This window comes from Molossus molossus, unplaced genomic scaffold, assembly GCF_014108415.1.
Source record: "Molossus molossus isolate mMolMol1 unplaced genomic scaffold, mMolMol1.p scaffold_m16_p_8, whole genome shotgun sequence".
NCBI classification, from domain to species: Eukaryota; Metazoa; Chordata; class Mammalia; order Chiroptera; family Molossidae; genus Molossus; species Molossus molossus.
In genome coordinates, this window is record NW_023425402.1 from 96308158 (window position 1) to 96329929 (window position 21772).

Sequence of the window (21772 nt, forward strand, 5' to 3'; positions counted from 1 at the left end):
CAGGAGCAGCCAGTTGATGTTCTCTCTCATCGATGTTTCTATCTCTCTCTCCCTCTCCCCTTCTCTCTCTCTAAAATGAATAAAGAAAAAAATTTTTTTAAAGATTAGATAGATAGATATACAGACAGACACAGACAGATGGATGGACGGAGAGATGAACAGACAGACAGACAGACAGAAAGACAGATAGAGAGACAGATATATAGATAGACAGATAGGTAGGTAGATAGATGGACCTGACCATTATATGTATGGTCCTGACTCACTAAACTGATTACATGAATTAGTAAATAATTGCAACCCACAATTTAAAAAGCACAGTAGAGCCTAGAAACATGCCCAGAACATTCTAAACAAAAGATGAAGTCAGAGGACATGATTTAAGTCATGGAGAAGCTAAGTTATTAAACAACTTAAAAGCCTGGGTTTGAGATATCAGAGTCAACATGGGCCATTTTTAACCAAGAAGGTTAACAAGCCCTGATCACAGAGTGGATGAGCAGATCTGTTATTTCTAAGAACCCAATATTGGTGGCCCAGGTCCTTAACTGTTGTATTGAACACATCTAAGATGTCTGAAGATTTATCTTGTCCCAGGTATAAACACAGGGGATAGAGATGGTAAAACAGCATTGTAGAAGACTTTGCCTTATTGTCTGTGTCTTTTACAAGCTGTTAGCGCCTCCTTTTCATTTGTCAGCAGGTGTCCATTAAATCTAACCCTTCAAACTTGAGGTATTCAAGACTTTAATGAATTAATTGATTAATTATAATCATTTATAATTAATATTTAGTTAATAAAATTTAATAAACATTGGTACTTGCTGAAAGGTATGGATATTTTAGTTACATCATAATCAGTCAAACCAAAATAAATAAATATATATATAAAATGTAAATATAATATAAAATATAAATATATATAAAACTATGTTTATAAATTCTGAACATAGTCAATTCAGGCCTTTAAGGTAGTTTTAAGAAATTTTTCTTGGACATAACAAATATTTTATTGCGGTTTTAGATGTTAGGTATACAGATGATTAAGAATAATTGATGGGCCCTGGCTGGTTTGGCTCAGCGGTTAGAGCGTCGGCCTGCGGTCCAGAGAGAGCCGGGTTCGGTTCCCGCTAGGGGCATGTACCTCAGTTGCAGTTTGTCCCCGGTCCTGGTTGGGTCATGCGGGAGGCAGCCACTCAATGTGTCCTTTACACGTCGATGTTTCTCTCTCTCTTTTCCTCTTCTCCTTCCCACTCTATGTGAACAAAAATAAAAAAAGGAAAAATGTCCTTGGGTGAGGATAAAAAAAATGAAAAGAATAATTGATGGCCTTAGTTTTCATAAAAATCTTTTACAGCCCAGCCAGAGTGGCTCAGTTGGTTGAGCACCGTCCTGTGCACCGAAAGGTTGCCAGTTAGATTCCTGGTCAGGGCACAACTGAGTTGCAAAGTCTATCCCTGGAGGGGGCACGTACGATAGAAGTTTCTCTCTCACATTGATGTTTCTTTCTCTCTCTCTCTCTTTTTTCCTTCTCTCTAAGCATGTCCTCGGATGAGGATTAAAAATATTTTTTTCAATAATCAAAACCATTTTTTGTTAATTTAGTGTCTTAAATGTATACGCTTGATATGAATTATAATTAATTTTTATTAAATTGATTAGAGTGATATTGGTTAATAATTATATAGGTTTCGAGCATACTTTTCTATGATACATAATCTGTATATTGCATTGTGTACCCACCACCCAAATTGTCATCTCTAACAATTTACTTGGCCCCCTTTTCCCTTTACAGTCTCCCCACAACCTTCCCTCTGATAACCACCATACTGTTGTCTGTGTCTATGAGTTTCAGTTTTATATCCCACAAATGAATGAACTCATATGGTTCTTAGCTTTTTCTGACTGATTTCGCTTAGCAAGGTCCATCCATGTTGTCACAAATGGCAATGTTTTATCATTTCTTGTGACTGAGTAATTGATTTTTAAAAACAGTTACAAGTTTGTTTTTCCTTATTATGTTTATTCCTTACTGGACTAAATATATAAAAGCAACTTAGATGATACTGATTAAATAATGACCATCAAATTAAAATTTAAAACAAAACAGGATTTAAAGTTGGGCAAGAATTTTAAAAGCTGTCACAATTAATAATTATTTATCCAAGATGAAGATTTTTTTTTTTCAGCTACCACAAGTTAACTGAGCATTAGTTTTTACTTGCATGGTTAATTTAAATTTCAAATCACAATTTCAAACTCAGTTTATGCATGCTCAGTTTATCTGCATGTATTATATCTTATAACATTTTATTTGCGTGTTAAAAGATTGCATTTTATAGGCCCTCTATTATTAAATCAATGTCACCTAGACCTGTAACAGAAATAGCGTGCTTACTTTTTACTTCTAATTCTCTGGTTGTGAGAAATGAAATCAGGTTGGGCCTGTGGACGATGCATGAGTTACATTTCCCTTATTTTTCCTAAGGAATAATATCTGCTTTACGATTTTTAATTCCAGGTTCCAGTAGTTGTGAAGAATGAAAGCCTGTTTGACTTGTTTTCAGTAAATGAACATTTGCTCTGCAGTGAGGTGTGTACGAAGTATGAACTAAAGCCTCAGTGCAGAAGGCCTTCCAGGCCTGCGTAAACAATCCCCCTCTCGTGTCTCCCTGCTCACCTTCACGTTTTGGTGTCAGCCAGCACTTAATTCACCAGGCACTAGAAGGGAAAGAGAAGCCCACTGAGGTTAGCAAGCGGAGTGTGGGAAAGAGTTAGCATGGGCACTGCTTGTCCCCTCTCTGCCCAGGGCACTGGCCTCTCAATCTAGGCATTTCTCCTGCAGATCCTCCCGCCTAGCAACTGACTTAAAGTTGCCTCCAAAAGTAGGGTCTGATATTGTTTGATTTGCTAACGTGGGGAAAATCCTGGGGTGCAGTTTGATTGCAACACCTCCTCTAAACACGCCAGATACTCACCACAGCTGTCATACTTCCTGTGGGGGTGCACTTCCCCACCTCCCCACCCTGGCTTTTACAGTTCAGAAGCAGACTTGTTCTGCTTCCCTAAGGTAGTTATTTCAGACACAGGGGATTTTTGATTATTTTCTTTTAAGACCAGCCAGAGGAGTGGAGCATAGCCATCATTGATTCAAACCCTTTGTTTTTCTTATGTTTAATATCTTAACCAATATTAGGACAAAATTATCTCCAAATTTATGAATCCTAAACATATATATGGACTTTAACCTTTTTATTTTTCAAGGGAAGAAAAGTATAAAATAATATATAATATCTTTATATACACAAGAGGATACCTGATTGGCCTTTTTCCACTTAACCAAAATTTAAGAAAGTTCCTAGATAAAGAAAATTGAGAAAAACAGATTTCATGAGGTCAGTCTCAAGTATTTAATCTCCATGCAGACCAGGCAGTAAAACATGAGATGAATATTTCAGAAAAGCCAGCACTATAGAGGGGCAGTGGCCAGTGGCCTTACTTAACACCCACGAGACCCAGAGATTTCGTATGCATTGTTTCTATGACTCACAAAAATGCTGAAAAATAGAGAGTTTTATCTGCATTTAACAGATGAAAAATGAAAATTTAGAGAGGCTGACATGACTTGCCCAAGAACAGAAGGATCTGAAGGAGGATTCAAATCTACTTCAAAGCTCAGCTCCCCTCTGCGCCTTACTGCAGGGTTTTAACACTGCACGTGGGAGTTTTACTTGGAGCATTTCTGCACCTATAGATCAACACGTGAAATATGAGTTCAAAGTATATTAAAGTGGCCCTGGCCGGTTTGGCTCAGTGGTTAGAGTGTCGGCCTGCGGTCCTGAGAGACCCGGGTTCGGTTCCCGCTAAGGGCATGTACCTCGGTTGCAGTTTGTCCCCGGCCCTGGTTGGTTGTGTGGGTGGCAGCCACTCAATGTGTTCCTTTCACATCGATGTTTCTCTCTCTCTCTCTGTTCCACTCTCTCCCTCCCACTCTACCTGAACAAAAAATGGAAAAATGTCCTTGGGTGAGGATAAAAAAAAAAAAAAAAAGTATATTAAAGTGGATGAAATTTTAATTTTTTTATTTCTTTTCCTTGTCTAATTTGTCCTATTGACAAAAAAGAGATATTTTTCCCCCTCAAACTTCTCAATACTTACAGAATAGTAGCTCCCTCATGTATAAAAAGTTGATTCCAAAGTAAATCATGTTTTAGAAGCATTCAGTCTCTCTCTCTCTCTTACAGAATTCAAATTAAGATCTATGTCAAATAAAGGTCATTAGTTGTTTACTCCACAAGATAGCTCTTAGCTAAGAGTCTGTTTAATATTATACTTTTTAGCCTGTAATATGACAATATTTCCTGAAAACAAAAGCAGGATCTATGACTTTATTCTGCAGGTCAGAAATCAAAATGTAGAACACATTATATATATAATTTAATATTATTATTGGAAATAGGTTTTCAGCTGATTTCTCCCCTAAATTACAGTGCCAAAACTGAAAAAATAACTAATTAACACAAATTTTTTTCGCCTCTAGCTGATGAGATGGATTATCAGTGAAATCTATGCAGTGTGGAAGATATTCAATGGGTCTGTTATGAGCAATAATTTTAAAGGGACCACAGGGGAACCTCCTCTTCTCTTCTGGAAGCCCTGGGAACACATATACTCTCTGTGCAAGGCCGTGAAGGGTCACATGCCTTTGTACAACAGCTATGGCAAATATGTTGTGAAGCTTTACTGGATGGTAAGTTTATGTTCATGTGCATTAAAATTCATTTGTCTTTAATATTGAAATAGATGTGCCTTAGAGGCTGACACCTAGGCTAATACAAAATGATGCAGTTTATGCAGGATATGAATCAGGTAGCTACTGGGGTGGAGGGTGTCCTGCAGATGTAATGTGGGATTAATAAGAAAAACAGTTGTTTCTCCTCTGATACCAATTCCCTGTGCTTTTTAAGCTGGTGCTTCCTGGAGCAGGGAGGGCTGTACAGGCAGGTGGGGCCCGGGACTTTCTCCCTCCCTTTCTTCTTTGTGACACGCTGTCAGGGTCATGAGCAAGAGGGAGTACTTGAGCGTGTTGTGCTCCTTCTCTCCTGGATTTTGCTGCTGCTGGGGGACCTGGTCCCATCTGGTGTTTTTTGTTTGTTTGTTTGTTTTTGTCTTAAACGTGAGATTTGTTTTCATGTTAACAAATCTTACACTGACACAAAAGTTTTAACTCTGCCTAAAAGGAAGCAAATGGGAGAGTAAGAAGTACAAATAGAGAATTTAAAACCTGGCAAAGCAGACTCACACTACATTTGCCAATGCTGAGATTATATTAAACACCTTTGGGTTGTTCGTGGTGGGGTGCTCTTTCTAAGGACCGAGAGTCACAGGCAAGACCCAGCTCTATGATTAGCAGAACCCCTTGTTCAAAAATTGTTAGGAATTTCAAGACAGTGATGGCAGTGCTTTAAACCAAAGACGAGGCCCTGCTGAGCACGGGGTGTTGTGTGCAAGGCCAGGTACCCATGAAACCGGTCCTAGTTGTTGAGAACGTTCTGGATTCTCCATCTCAGAACATGACTTTTTTCTTAATGAGCCCAAGCTGTCTATCTTCCTGGGGTGGAGGCACTGACAGACCAGTGCTTAGGGACTAATTGGATCGTTACAGGGGGAAGGCAGAAGGGGAGGGGGTGATCTCAGCCTCCATTTTCCAAAATAGGGTTTGAGGGTCTGTGTTTGATATTCACAGCAAGACAGTAGAAACGGAAAACCAAAATATTACTGGAAGAGAGAATAACTTCTTAATTTTCTTTATCTTCTTTAGTTATCAATTAGGAGGCAGATTTGTATGGCGTGAGAGGAAGGTACAGCATTGAGAAAGTGGATGCCCGTAGACAGGGTTGAGGGGTGATAGAAAGAAGGTAAACCTGGGAAGGGTGAGGAGGTCAGATGCCTGGGCATTTGGTCCCCACTTCTGCACATTCACCTAAACCTGAATCTAGATGGAGTTCGAAATTATTAAGAATTTCAGAAACAGCATCAACAGATCATTAAACCAACCCTCTTAGCTTCAATCTCTCTCTTTCTCTCTCTCTCTCAGCTTCCTGACATCCCTCCTTCTTTTCAAATCCCCTTCCAGGTAGGGGTCAACATTTACTAACACTACATTCCTTTTTGAAAAAAAAAAGTGATTTGTTTCTCTTTAAATATACTGATTCCTCACAAGCCCAAACCTACTTAGATTTAGATTTTTTTTAAAAAGGTGTTTAGCCCAGTTTGGAGAGCTCAAACAGATTCAATCATTCAACGTATGTCCTTAGAGAACACGGTCAGCGCTGGAGAGAAGTGGGCCGGGCTGGTGGCAGTCAGAAAGCCTGACCCGCGCGTGCGGTGGTCCTGTTTCTTCGTCGCTCTCATCTAAGGAGTGTCTGGTGGGGATGCTGCCAGACACTGAGCACTGAGCTACAACTGGCTCCATGTGAGTTATTCTGGCAGGCAGCTTGCTGGCACTGAAGCTCATGGCCATGGCCTCACTCACTGACACCGAGAGAAAGCTTTGCGGGCCCTCAGCTTTTCTGGATCCATTGTTGGGCCACGCGAGGCCTTCAGGGCCACACGTACAACATGGCAAAGGGTCCACATTTCTCAAGATAATAGATAGAAAACATATCCTGGACGAATAGAGGTGAAGATAAAATGTGGTAATTATGTAAAAGAACCGAGCAAAGATCCTGACAAAGAGCAGATTCTCAGCATTATTAGTTCCCTTCCTTCTTTCATTTCTTCTTTCCTCTTCTCTCTCTCCCACCGCTGTCTCCTACTATGTCAGACCGTTTCTCTCCCTGGCCCTCGGTGGAGCCAGGGGGAAGCACATGATTATACAATCGGGTGTTCACTCACCCAGCAGTGGTTCTTGAGCGGGGTGTGCAGTGTTGTTGGCAGGGCTCTGCACAGTTCTCTCTGCAATATGGCCTTGCTGTGGTTCCCGTGACCACACATGCGCAGTTCCTGTCCTGTTTCAATGCTCTGGCATCCAGTCCAGTTGGTAGGGCTCAGTCAAAGCCTATGTGCTTATTAGGTGTAGTAAGGATTCAAGTAAATTCTTCCTGACAAGGTCAACTATATTGTTTTGTTTTTTTCTTTTTTTTTGTTCCTTTTCAGACATAAACAATTTAATTTTTTATTTTTTTCTCTTCCAATTCTAGTTCAGTGTTTAATGTCTATTCTTTGCTTTTCGCTGCAAATATTTAAGAATCATGTTCATTAAAATATGCTTTGTTTCCTTCTGCTGCTTAATTCACTATCATTATGCTGGAGATATGTCTTCTGCCCTATGCTGATTTTTCTTCTCCTCCTCTCCGTTTTCCCCTCCCCCTTCAATTTATCGATGCTGTTTTTAAACCTTTTGTTCTGATTGGACATGGATTTTCCTTCTCTGCTTTGTTATATATACTCCTCTCCCTCTTTCCTGTTGTTTCTAAGAAACATTTACCTTAACTCCTAAGAGGCAAATCTACCTCTCAGACCCTCTTTTAAATGTCTTCATGACATTTAAAGTTCATATTTTCACACCAGTTTTTCCCATAAAAGTATTCCCATTATTTCCAGTTTGGATTCTAAGTAAATAGCATCAGGGTTCTTTGACATCAGCCAGACAAGATGTACTGACTAGCATAAAGAGCAGTGTTATGAAATAGCCGTTCTCTCTCTTTCCCCTGCAGTGATAATACCGCTTCTGGGACATACACAAGTCTCATCAGGTACTTTCCAATGTCAGCATTCTTTTGGCTCCTTGAAAGAAATAAACAAGTTATTGCTTTCCACTTGAAATATTCATTGCTCTTGGCAGCCTCTCTCTGCCTGTCCCAGCTTTCATTTGTCTCTGAATAAACAGAGAAAACACACACATAGGGACCAATAATTTTCCCGTTGCCATCCATTTATTTATATAAAAAATGTATTAGCTTTTGTTTCTGATTAAAATTTGTACTTATTGTAGAATTCAGCATTTCCTTTTTTTGTTGATTTGAAAGAGAGCGAGAAAGAGAAACATCAATTTGTTGTTTTACTTATTTATGCATTTGTTGGTTGAGTCTTCTATGTACCTTGACCAGGGATGGAACCCGCAACTTTGGCATATTGGGACGATGTTCTAACCAACTGAGCTATCCAGCCAGGGCTTGAATTCAGAGTTTCTTGAAACGTGGGAGTGCAGAAAACTTTATATGCTTCTCATGTGCCAACTCAGACCCCTGAGTCGGTCTCTGGGCAGACCCTACAGTCAGCGTTTGAAACAAACTCTCTCCCACTTGGTGCTATTTTTGTTCTTTAAACTATATAAACAAGATATATACCATGACAAATTATTTTTCTAACACTCAATTAGTTTTTTACAAAATGCAAATGTTTTATTCTTAAGATTCTACATGCTTCTAGTAAAACAAATTCAAACACTGTTAAAATATTCAGAGTAGAAAATGAAAGTTCCCTCATTCTGCTTACATAAACAATCAAAGTAAATGACTTATGTGTATTCTCCTAAACTTTTTTCTTATAAACATAATGCAAATTTACTATATATAATTTGTAGTAACAGTAAGATCATGTAGTAGTTATTGTTCTGTAAAGTATTTTTTCCTGACTATGGACATTTTTTGATACCAGTTTATCTACCTTGTACTCTATTGTTTGAATGTAACAATGACTATATATTTTGCTAATTTCATATTGACAGATTTTTGGGTTATGGACCAGTGTTTAACCAATACAAATAATACTAAAATAGCATCTTTGTGTGTATATTTTGCCCATTGACATGACTATTTTTTCTAGGATTTCTACATGTGTAATTAATTTTTTTTTGTCAAAATATATGCAAATTCTTAACTTAAGTATGTTTAGTTGCTCTTTTATTTTAATTTGTGTGTATTTTATATTTGATATTGGGATTTCAGTCTGCCATTTTATTGTTTACTTTGTTGCGTGTGTGTTTTTTTTTGTGTGTTTTTTTTTGGTATTTGTTTCCTTTTTCCTGTCCTCCTGTGCGTTTCTTGAACATTTCATAGGATTCCATTTTGATTTATTGTCTATTAGGAAAGAAAAAAAAAGATATATAGCAACTGAACTAAGCAATATAAGTTTAGGATTATAAGTGTCATGTGAAGAAAACATTTTTATTCTATTGCCCCTATCTACGTGGGGAAAATATACTGTTCCTTGATTCTTCAGTTCAAATGCCACTTTCTTGTGAAGACATTAGCAAAATCAGTTACACTTTCTTTTCTGGTCCTAGAGCACTTCAAACATATTGTATTTTATACTGTTTGCATATATTTCCTAACTCATTAAACTATAAGAATTCAATAGTATAGGCCCTGTGTTGTGTCAGTCTTGGGATTCACAATACTCTTATCACTGCTGAAAATATTTACTGGGCAAAGGAATGAATTTAGAATAAATTTCATACGTAAAACCAAAGTTAAAAATCTTTGGGTTCACAATCATTAATGTTATCATTGTTCCAACTTAATTTTTTTTTTTCTTTATTGATTTTAGAGAGAGAGGAAGGGAGAGGGAGAGAGAGATAGAAACACTGATGAGAGAGAACATCGACTGGCCACCTCCTGCATGCCCCCACTGGGGATTTGGCCCACAACCTGGTCATGTGCCTTAACCTGGAATCAAACTGGTGGCTTCTTGGTGCAGGGGTCAATGCTCATCCACTAAGCCACACTGGCCAGACTGTTCCAAGCTTTTAGTTATGAAGAAATGTACATAAATATTAACCTATAATGATTTTATTAAATAAAATATTAATTAACTTTATGTTAAAAATTAGATCTTTAATTATAAGTGGGAGTGATATTATCATTGGAAGCTTAAGATCACTGAGCTTATCAGGATAAGTAATAGTTACTAAAGTTATCTTTGGAGAATTTTCATTATGACTATATTACATTTATTATGCCAGACTCGTGCATCATTGTATAATATTTTGGTTCTGCTATTTGAAACACTTTAATTTATTGCTCTGTATAGAATGGGGCACCCATAAATGTGTTTACAAGACCTCATAAATAAAGATAGATGCCATCTATCTATGTCCTTAATTTCATTAAATAAAATAATAAATTACAACTCTCAGCCACAGTAGTATTGAAGACCAGTATGTCAGTCTTTGGATGTAAGAAGTTAAAACAAAATTATTAAACAGCCAATAATAATGTCAGCAGTATGCAGGGTGGGGCAAAAGTAGGTTTACAATTGTTTGGAAAATAATACAATAATTAATAAAAATACAAAAATAAACTCTGTCACATACAATTGTAAACCTACTTTTGCCCCACCCTCTATAATAATGCATGAGTGAAAATAATATAAAGCCTTGATGGTATATTTATTTATCCTCATTTTTAGGGTTGCTGGAGAAAGATAACCATTGATGACTTTATGCCTTTTGATGAAGATAACAATCTATTACTTCCAGCTACAACTTGTGAATTTGAACTCTGGCCAATGCTTTTGTCTAAAGCTATCATCAAGCTGGCAAATATTGAGTACGTAGAATGTGGAATTATAAATCACTTGTATAAAAACAAAAAGGCAAACCACAGTATAAACAATCATACCTCATCTATATTTCATAGCTGTATTTATTTAAAAATTAATTTAAGAAGTTTTCTTTCCAAACAGTGTAAATTTTCTTATATAAAAATGAATATGCCAAAGCCAGTGATTTGAAATATTGGGTTAGTCAGCTATCGAAAAAAATCCCCTCTCCCCCCAATAAAAGTACTCAAAAAACGATTCTATATTCAATGCTCTCTATGAATGGAAAGTCAACCGCAGAATATAATGTTTCAGCAAATGGGGAGAAAGAAGTTACTTTGTAGAGGAAAAGATTGGTTCTAAATACTGAATAATATGTGCTGCAATCCAGTTAGAGGTTGAGGTTCTGTATATGCAACAATAATTTGCTAATCTTGAAAAACCTAAACAGTTCTGCAGGACACCAACATGCTCCTCATGGTTTTGATAATATTGGTCCCTTTTAATATATTCATGATGAAAACTATTCCTATTTCTTCAATATTCTTGTGAAATCTGCTTGTGTGTCATATTCCTGCATCACTTGTGCGCCAACACAGATGAGACATTTCTACTCTGTTTATTCTCGGAGATTCCACATGCAGAGACCTGTGGTCATTCCATCTTGGCCCTAGCAATGCAAAAAAAAAGCGTGAGTTGCTTGAGTTGCCAATACACGGCCACTCCGGGGCTTTGCTTGGTGGGAGTGCTCACATCCACTGCACCAGTGTGACTTTGACACCCTCCCCCTCATCCCCCAGTGTGTCATAGCATCTCAGTATTCAATAGAACACCCTCACATGCTTTAACAGATCACATCTGCCATTTGCTCAAAGCTCAGCCCCCTCTCCTATTAATGCAGCAACATCACCCATAAACCAGTTTTGCTTTTCCTGTATTTTCTTTAGCTCAGCTTCCGTTTTTTTCTCCCAAGGCTAGGCAGCAAAACAACCACTCTGACCTTCATCTCCCTTTTCTCTTACCAGTCCTCAGTTTTTTATTGGGGATGAGTTTCACCCAGTTTGCAGCCCTTAATTTCAATGATTTTTTTTTTTAAGAAAAACTTATCCCATTAATGTATTTGTTTTGGGTATACTAAGACATACTGCTGTTTATGTGTGATAGGTTACAAGGATTTACAGGTTTTGTAATCTAGTTTTGATCAAACTAACCCTATAAACAAATAATTTATGGTGATGCTATTAACCTTTCTAAATTACAGACTGCCTCAGGTTTTCTCTTCTGTTGTCCAGAGCAACTGACCTTCTGACCTTGTGAACTGAGAGAGTATACTAGTGTTAATCCATTTATTAAATATTAGCAAATCTTAATTTATGTTTTATTTTCTATATAAAAAATCTAAGTTAGAATATTTTCTTCCTGTAAAATAAATGAGTAAATAAATAAATGAATAACTCATCCCAGATCTTTTTAGGTAGTTGAACACTACAAAGTATTCACACTGGTGACAACTATGTTTGTTTATTTTGAAAGAAAGTAACGTTCCTAATGTTCCTGATTGTCAAACCTCACTTGAAGCTCTGAGAATTGGAATGGAAGGCCAGTGAGGCATTATAGGCATGACATGAATAATTGGAGTGGCATGTTGACTTTCTTAAAGCTATATAGTTCAGTAGAGTTTTATAGCAACTTGAGTAATATAATAATTATTGTTATTTTTAATATATATATATATATCTAGCTTGAGGATAAAAGATCAGACTAAACATAACACATTTCTTAGGTTTTCTAGGGGAACCCTGCATTACATAGTATAATTTATATTTGTCTAGTCGTTATTCTGAGATTTTATTTATTGTCATATGAGTTTTAGCTTTCTCCATATAAAAATTTGTATTTAGTCGTTGTTTCAATATCACCATGAGATATTCAAAGGAGGAAGCATTATTTCTATGAGATTTGTACATTTACTTCCTAAACGTGATTATCCAAAGAAGAATTTAGACTAGACTGAGAATTATCACAATAGATATTTGTTATCTTTGGGATACGTAGACACGTCAGTCCATCAGTCACCACCATTGGCACATGGTCTATGGAAGCTGTGACTCGTGGGCAAAACAGGGATGTGTGTGTTGCTGGTGTAAACAGACTAATCACTACAGAAACAAAACAAAAAAACTAAAATGAGAAGAGTGATATTTGGTCAATCACAGTGTCATTTGATTTTATGCTATGGTAGCAAATCTACTGTTTTGTACAAGATAGGACAGATGTTTCTGGTTTCTCTGAAATTGTCTAATAAATTATCTAATTAAATAATCGAAGGTATCTGATGCACATTTGACCTGCTGTATATGACACTGACCATGCATAGCTTAATAAGCATTTAGAATAATTACTGAAATCAAAAGCACAAATGACACTGTTGTATTTTTTAAAGAACATCATGACACCATATTGAATATATAGAAGATATATTATCCATACATATTTAAAAATATATCACATGTATGAATATTTTTATTTATATGACATTAATATTAATTTATATCTTTTTAAAATAAAACTTATAATCCTTTTTTGTAAATAGACATGACATTTTGTCACTGGAAAAAATGCTTTAACAAAACAAGTGCTTTAATAAAACAAGGCATCTGACCATTGGAACAGTATTGCCTTGTTCTATAATGTATAAAAAGTACGACCCCTACATTTATTAATATATCATCACTATTTATTAGAGATTCCTACTTCTTTTATATCTTTCTGTGTTTTCAAATTGTATTAACTGTACTTCTGTGTATTTGCTTTTTTAGTATCCATATAGCAGAGAAGAGGGAACTGGGAGAGACCACCGTTATTCATGCTCTTACAGGATGGTTGCCGGAAGTCATTCCTCTCCAGTAGGTTTGACCATTAACCTACTTATTTATTTTTCTTTCTTCCCTAGTAATGTTTCTTTAACCAAAATGTTTTCGGTTTTTAAAAAAATTTCAAGAGCTCTGGCCAGTTTTCTCAGTGGTTAGAGCACCAGCCCATGGACCAGAGAGTCTCAAGTTCAATTCTGGTGAAAGCCATGTACCTCGGTTGCAGTTCAATCCTGGCCCTGGTTGGGGTCCTGTGGGAGGCAACTAATCGATGTGTCTCTCTCACATTGATGTTTCTCTCTCTCTCTCCCTCCTACTCTATCTGAAAATCAATGGAAAAAAATATCCTCGGATAAGGATTAAAAGCAAACCAATAAATAAATTTCAAGAAATATTACATTTTACAAAAGTGTTTGGGAGAACATTTTCTAGTTTTATATAAAATTCCATGAGAATTCCAGGATAAATTCTGCTTATATATATAATATATATATAAAATAAATTTAGTCCTAAAATATCTGAATTCCAAATATTAAAATAATATTATTAGACATTATACACTTTAATATATTATTTCTAATTAAAAACCACAGTCCTGGTAAATGATCTCATTCAGTCATCCATATGACCCCGTCAACTAGGTGCATGTCATTATCAGAGAGGAAACTGAAGCTCAGAGTGGCCAACCAAGCCTGTGTACATTGTAACTGGAGGAGATAAAATTTGAATCTAAGTCTTTTTGGGTTCAAAGCCCACAGCCTTTCTCTCATATGAGTCTAGCTATATAAAGATTGCTTATCTACATTCAAATAAAGAGAGACTATTTAACATAATGCTTACTTAAAATTTTATAGATAATTTATTTCACACATTTGATAATATTATTGACAGCGGAAACTAATCAGGTTAAAGTGGAGAGAAAAGACTATATGAATAAATCTGGACATATCATCAATTCAGATGTTTATTTTTACAAGAAGATCAAAGCCATCTACAGTTATCAGTTTGAATCATCATTGATCTTTGACTGATGTTGGGAAGCTACAGTTCCCCTGGTCCAGGTAAAGGGAGATCGAAGACAGGCCCCGGAACTTGAATTCAACATTGAACAAGATCAACTAGCTGCTGCTTGATTCAAATACAAATATTTTCAGAAGAAAAAAATGGAAGAGTAGACACCCTTCCTGAAGGGCCACTTTGCTGAAAGGAAGCTGACCTTACATTTTTATCTGAGGAAAAGGTCCAGATGGCACCCTTTGACATCTTTTTGTGGAAAATCTTTTTCTAATACCTAAGAGAAGGTGCTATTAACTGGTATAATATGCTCATTGTTAGTGTAGAAAAATAGAGAGACAATGGGATTTAAAAGTATGGACTTCTCTAAATTTTTGTCTTCAAGTGTTGATGGTATTCTTACAATTTTGCCTTTGTTTTCCCTGCACAGTGGTCAATAAAGATATCAGAGACATGAAATCATCAGAGCTCTATCAGAAATAGTAGATCAGAATTATTCACACTATAAAATCAGTTAATTATACATTTTGAATTGTCTCTTGCTAGAATCATACATAAATTAAGTGTTCACATACTTTCATAATTTTAAGATCGCTTTAATAATTAATACAAAACTTGATTATAGATACTTAATTTGCATGCATTTATGGGTTGCTTATGAAGTATCTATGAAAATGATATAAGAGAGAGAAGCTTGAGCTTTGGAGTCAGAACTATATCACTAAATTTACATTCTTATACTTCCAATTTCAAGCTATGTGAATTTTGTAAGTAATGAACTTCTCTGGGCCCCAGTTTCTTCTTATGTTAAAGAAGGATACAATCACCTTTTCTCTATGGTTGTTCTGAAGATTAAGTGAACAGGTGAGGGTGTCAGAAAAATTCACTTGTGTATGGTAGAGACATAATTAGTGGAAGTTTGTTTACCTCTCTAATGACTTTCACAATTTATTATTATCTAGAAATATGTATGATAGTTAAAAATCAACCTTTGGAGACAGAAAAAAGTCTAAGGAAGAATAAGCAAGAATGACCCAGACATTCAAATTTATAAATTTATTTTAAAATACAACCAAAATGTGAAAATATATACACTATCTTTGATCTATATTATGATTTGTAGAATTTTTTCTTATATTCTGCCACATTATTCATGTAATTTTAAATGAATAGTATACTATAAAATCACAAAATCGATTCATGTGTGTACATGTATTTAATTTTTAAATGAAAAGAATGTCATGAAACAATCCATAAATTATTATCAAGAAATTTTAAGTTAAAATATGGGTGCAGTCACCATCTGCCAGGGTTTCAGAGAGGGGTCAGGTGGGGCTTCATGGAGAAAGTTCTGGCTTGATCTGAACCTTTCCTGTTGGCTGTGGTTGATTTGAAGGTAAAGAAGGCGAGGACTATTGAAAGCAGGAGAACAATATGATCAAAGCTATGGTCTGTTCAAGAGTGGGGTGTTTCCATTCCTAAGGAGGATTAGAGTGTGCAGGGGAAGCCCCGAGGAGCTTGGCCAGTGTGGTCATGGTTTTACAGAGGTCAAGGAGAATTAGAGAATTAGAGTTCCAAATATGTGTTCACCTCTGATTTTTTTTTTCCATGTGAAAATCGGGGTGAAAATGTTTTGTAGTATCTCAACTTCTTCCCTTGCGCTCTGCATAGGCACACCAACTTGAGAAACTATTTGCTGTTGTTGACCTTGCCTTTTATGTTTTACTACAATTAGTACAGTTTTTACATTAAAAACAAAAACAACTTCTAACTACCCATATATAATAGAAACGCAGTCAATGACATGTCTGAGTGTATATTAGATGTCAAAATTCCAATCGAATAGATGACTTTTCTCAGTAAACTCATCTGATCTCGGTGTAGTGCATTTGTGAATAGAGCACCCCACACCCAATATTTAAGCCTACCTGTCCCAAGAAGTTTTTGGTCTGATCATGTGGTATTTGAATATTTCTCTTCCATTGCCTAGCATTTTTGTTTCATATTGTAGATGAAAAGAAAAACTAAGCATGGGTTTTTGCATTCAGATCTGCTTGAATTCTGATTCTATCATTTGAGAGATGTATGATAGCATAAAATGTACAACCTCTTAAACCTCAATTAGCTTGTGATACCTATGTTGCAGAAATTTTGTGGGATTAAATGCAAAAATAAAATGCACTGGGGATCCAATGCTGAGAACAAGGGAGCTCAAGAACAGAAGCAGATCACAGGTGCATACGGAAACCAATTATTATTTTTAAGTCACCAGTTCATCTTTGTTTTTTCCCTCAGAAAAGCTTCGCAATTGAGTTATCTATACACTGTCTCTATCTTTACACCTCTCAATCTCTTCCCACTGACTCTCTGTGCTTCCTCCTCCTCCACACTAGTGAAAGGGTTCTTCCTAAGGCAAATAAAGACCTTAATATTGTCAAATCCAATGGTCGCTTCTTTTTCCCCATTTACTTGACATTCTAGTATTTGACTTAAACAAACAAACAAACAAAAAACTCTCCTTGGGAGCGCTTAATTCGCTTGTCTTCTGCAACAGCACATCCTCCAGGTTTTTCTCCTATCTTATTTGCTGCCCTTTTTCTGCCTTCTTGGATAGTTCCTCAACCACAAAATGTGATATATAACAGGGCTCCTTCCTGTCCCATAACTGTAAATAACTATTCGATAATGACTTTCAAGTTTATATTGCCATACCTGTCACCTTTTCCTGTAGTCTAGTCTGTATTTATATGCAACTGCTTCAGTTGCATAGCTATGTGGATGTCAAAAATGTATCTCAAACTTAAAATATCCAGAAAGGAACTCGGGATTCTGTAGTCCCCAAACCTTACCTTTCCTACAGTACCTCACCTCAGTACATTACACCATTGTTCACTCAGTTATGCAAATTAAAAAGCAACAGATAAATAAGCAAACTAACTTGGAGTCATCCTTAATCACTCGTTTTTCTCACATCCCACATCCAAACCCTTACTGATCTTTGTCAATAGTGTCTTCTCCACTCATTATGAATGTATTTATTTATTTATTTCGTATCTTCTTTATTACCATCCTAGATCAACTATCACTGCTCACATGCATAGATGACGTACTAGCTTCATAACTGGACCTTGTGTGTCTACCTCAGCCACCTGTACTGAATTCTCGACATAGCATTTGGAATACTTTTTAAAAACATAAATCAGATAATATCACTTGCCTTGCTTAAATCCTTTCCATTAAACTTGAAGTTTTGAAAGCTTCCTGCTGTTCTTTAGGGATCTGCACATCTCTCCCCTCATCTCTGTCTAGGCAACTACTCACTGGCCACATATACCTTTGTTGTTTTTCCCAAATATACTAAACTCATTGTCACTTAGGGTCTTTATATGAGGTGGTGGTTGTTATTTATGTATGTATTTATTTATTTATTCTCACCTGAGGATATTTTTTCCCATTAATCTTTTAGAGAGAGTGGAAGAGGAGGGAGGGCGGGAGGGAGAGAGAGAGAGAGAGAGAGACGTTAATGTGAGAGAGACATATCGACTGATTGCCTCCCTTACCCACCCAGACCAGGGCCGAGAATTGAACCTGCCACCCAGGTACGTATCCTTGACCGTGAATTGAACCTGTGACCCTTTGGTCCTCAAGCCTGTGCTCTAACCACTAAACAAAACTGGGCAGGGCTGTTGCTGTTTTAAAATGCCTAGAATAATCTTCTATCAGATAGTCACTTGGCTGAGGATGACATAGCAGTTAGGTCTCACCAAGCTTAAACATCAACTCCTCAGACAAACCTTCTTGATCATTCAATTTCAATTATTCCTTCCCCAAGTTTTGTCCTAACCCATTGTCTATTATTTCATTTTCCCGATGGAAGTTATCACTGCCTGTTTTTTTTTCTCTCTCTCTCTCTCTCATCCATCCACTAGGATAGGAAGTTATGTGAGAGTAGGGACCCTTTCTGTCTTGCTCAGTGTTATGCCTTCTATGAGTTAGAACAATAACACTGAATGTCTGGCAAACAGTATGTTCTCAATAAATGTTTGTTGATTGAGTAATTTAAGAAGTATTTTTAAAGGTTATAAGAAGTGTGTAAAGATTCTTTGGGAACTCAGAGCATGAACATAGAACTTAATTCATCCACATTTATCACATTTTACATATACATCTCAATATATATCACATTTTCTTTATTCATTCGTCTATCAGGAGACAGCCAGGTTGTTTCCATGCCTTATCTATTGTGAATAATTGTGCAATAAACATGGAGGTGCATATATATTCTTAAGTTCGTGTTTCAACTTCTTTCAGTGAAATACCCAAAAGTAAAATTACTAAATTATATAGTAGTTTTATTTTTAATCTTTTGTGGAAATTACATACTGTTTTCCATATTAGCTGTACCAATTTAGAATTGCTACAACAGCTCTCAAGGGTTCCATTTTATCCACATCCTCATCAACCACTGTTGTTTTTTGTTTTTTTGATAACAGCTATTCTAACAGGTGTAAGGTAAAATATCACTGTAGTTTTGATTTGCATTTCCCTGACGATTAGTGGAGTTGAGCATCTTTTCATGTCCCTTTAGTCATCTGTATGTCCCCTTTGGAAAAAAATGTCTATTCAGATCCTTTTCCATTCTTTAATAGCATTGTTTGGGTGTGTTTGATTTGTTTTGTTTTTTTGACTATTGAGTTGTATATGTTCTTTATATATTTTGAATATTAGATATATGATTTGCAAATATTTTCTCCCATTCTATAGATTGCCTTTTCATTTTGTTGATGGTTTCCTTTGCTGTGCAGCTTTTTAATTTCACATTGATCCCCTTGTTTATTTTTGTTTTGGTTGCCTTTGCTTTTGGTGTCAAATCCAAAACCTCATTGCCAAAACCATTATAAAAAAGCTTATCACCTATATTTTCTCTAAGAAGTTTATAGTTTTTGGTCTTATGTTCAAGTTTTTAATCCAATTTGAGTTGATTTCTATGTATGGTGTAAGATAATAGCCTTGTTTCATTCTTATGTATCTGGTTGTTCAGTTTTTCTGACACCTTTTACCAGAGAATCTATTCTTTCCACGTTGTATGTTCTTGTTTTGTTTTTTTTGTTTGCCATTAATTGACTGTATATGTCATTAATTAATAGACTGTTTCATTGATCTATGTGTCTGTTTTTACGCCAATACTATACTGCTTTGATTACTATAGCTTTGTAATATAGTTTGGAATCAGAGAGCAGGATGCCTCCACTTTGTTCTTTTTTCTCAAGGTTGCTTTTGCTACTTGGGGTCATTGTGGTTCCCTTCCTTTATTTGTGTATTCTTCAGTTTCTTTTATCAATGCCCTATAGTTTTCAGTGAATAGTTCTTTCACATCTTTGGTTAAATTTATTCCTATGTATTTTATTCTTTTTGATGTAATTAAAAATGGGACTTAAACAAAAATCCTCTTCCTGATAGTTATTAGTGTGTAGAAACAACAGATTTTTGTATACTGATCTTGTATTTTGCAACTTTACTGAATCATTTTACTAGTTTTAATAATTTTTGGTGGTGTTAGGGTTTTCTCTCTATATATAGCAATATCGTGTCATTTACATATAGTGAGAGTTTTTCTTCTTCCATTCTAATTTGGATGCCTTTTAGCTCGCTTTCTTGACTAATTGTTCTGGCTAGGACTTTTATTCAACAAATATTAATTAATGGTTGTTGAATAAAAGTGGTAAGAGTGGGTATCCTCATCTTATTACTTATCTTGGAGAAAAAGATTGTAGCTTTTAAGCACTGAGTAGGCTGTTAGCTGTGGGCCTGTCATATATGGCCTTTACATTGAGGTATGTTCACTCTATACTCATGTTGTTGAGAGTATTTATCATAAATGAATGATAAATGGCAAAGGGAGTGCATTAAGAGAGCGCCTGCCCTCCAGGACAGTGGGGAGAATTACTGTTGGCTCTTAGCTGTGGGTTTAATTAGAAGCCTGCTTCTTGGGCCAATGCTTTAAGATAAACAAATAAGCCTCTTTCACAGAAAGTCTGCTGCCTCTGCACTGGGCTTGGGTTGGGTGAGTCTTTGCGAGCTCTTTTAGAACCATTTCTGAGGTTACTATTGCCTCATGGGTCTTTGGATACAGTCTCTGTGTGCATTCAAAGCTAGATGTTTTGAGAGCTCATTTCCCAGGGGAAGGTCTTGAAAGTTGGGGTGCCAGATGTGGGTTTTAAACCCTTTACTCGTGGGGAAGTCCAGGGTTGTGAGTTGCCTCCAGTTGCGGGTCACCATGCTGGGCTTATGGCGATATTGTGCCTTAGGCTCTCTTACCTGCATCATGTGGGGTTTTTTTCTCATTCACCGGATGTGCAAGAGTCAGTCAGCTAGTTTTGGGGCGTTTCTTCAGAGGCAATTGTTTTACGTGTACCTGTAGATCCAGTGTGTTCATGGAAACCGGTGAAGTCAAGGTCCTCCTGTGTCTCCATCTTGAACCAGAATTCCTTATTTGGTCTCCTTCATCAACAAATCCCAGCACACCATAAGGCACTCAGTCAAAGCTTGTTGAATGAATGAATGCATCATGGTGTTTTAAACTAATATTTTATGTAACTATAGAAATTAGTCTTGTGAAATAGTAAGCTGACTTTTTTTCTGTCAGTAATATCTCGATGTGGAATTTAAAGCTCAATTTGAAAATTAATGATGATGTGTTTTATCAAAGCCCACAATATAAGGACAAAGTTTGGGAGCTTTTGAAAGAAATATTGCCTGAATTTAAGCTGATGGATGTGTCCTGCTCTGAGAGCAGAACAACAGAAGTAGATGCCAAATTAAAGGAACCAGGGAAAGAAGTGAAGGATGGGAAAGATGTAAAAGATGGCAAAGAATTCAAACCCGAACCTTCCGCTACCACACTAAAATCACTTGAGAAAAGTGATAAAGTTCTAAAGGGTAAGACGTTTTATATCATAACAGCATCCAGTATGAATATTGTATACAAATATTTTATAATCTTTGCTGAATTTAATGGTTCTTTGTTGTTATTATCGTGTATTAAGTGTTGTGGAAATAATTAATATTCTTCCTTGATAGAATTTCAGAACTTCTAATGGTATTTACCACATATTAATTATCATTCCATATTGTACTCTAAATATCAAAGGCAATTATACAATTTGATACTAAATTGATATATAGTAAATATAGAAAGAAATATTAAGTTTCAACGTTCATTAAACGCATCTTTCTTATATGCTATATGTAGGGTGAAATGAACTAAAATAGCAAAGGACACAGTTGTCCTGTTTAATTTTTCAGGAAATGTGAAGTGGACAGAGCTTAGATGATGATTTATT

At 36.2% G+C, this 21772-nt stretch overlaps 1 protein-coding gene across 1 annotated transcript in view; it reads left to right on the top strand.

The window, feature by feature from the left end:
- ADGB (androglobin) overlaps positions 1-21772 on the top strand; it is a 142756-nt gene that overhangs the window by 20828 nt on the left and 100156 nt on the right. Inside the window, exons 4-8 of the mRNA XM_036249050.1 lie at positions 2522-2593; positions 4541-4750; positions 10414-10553; positions 13365-13451; positions 21139-21368. Coding sequence (XP_036104943.1) covers positions 2522-2593; positions 4541-4750; positions 10414-10553; positions 13365-13451; positions 21139-21368 — 739 coding nt within the window. The remainder of the gene's footprint in view (positions 1-2521; positions 2594-4540; positions 4751-10413; positions 10554-13364; positions 13452-21138; positions 21369-21772) is intronic.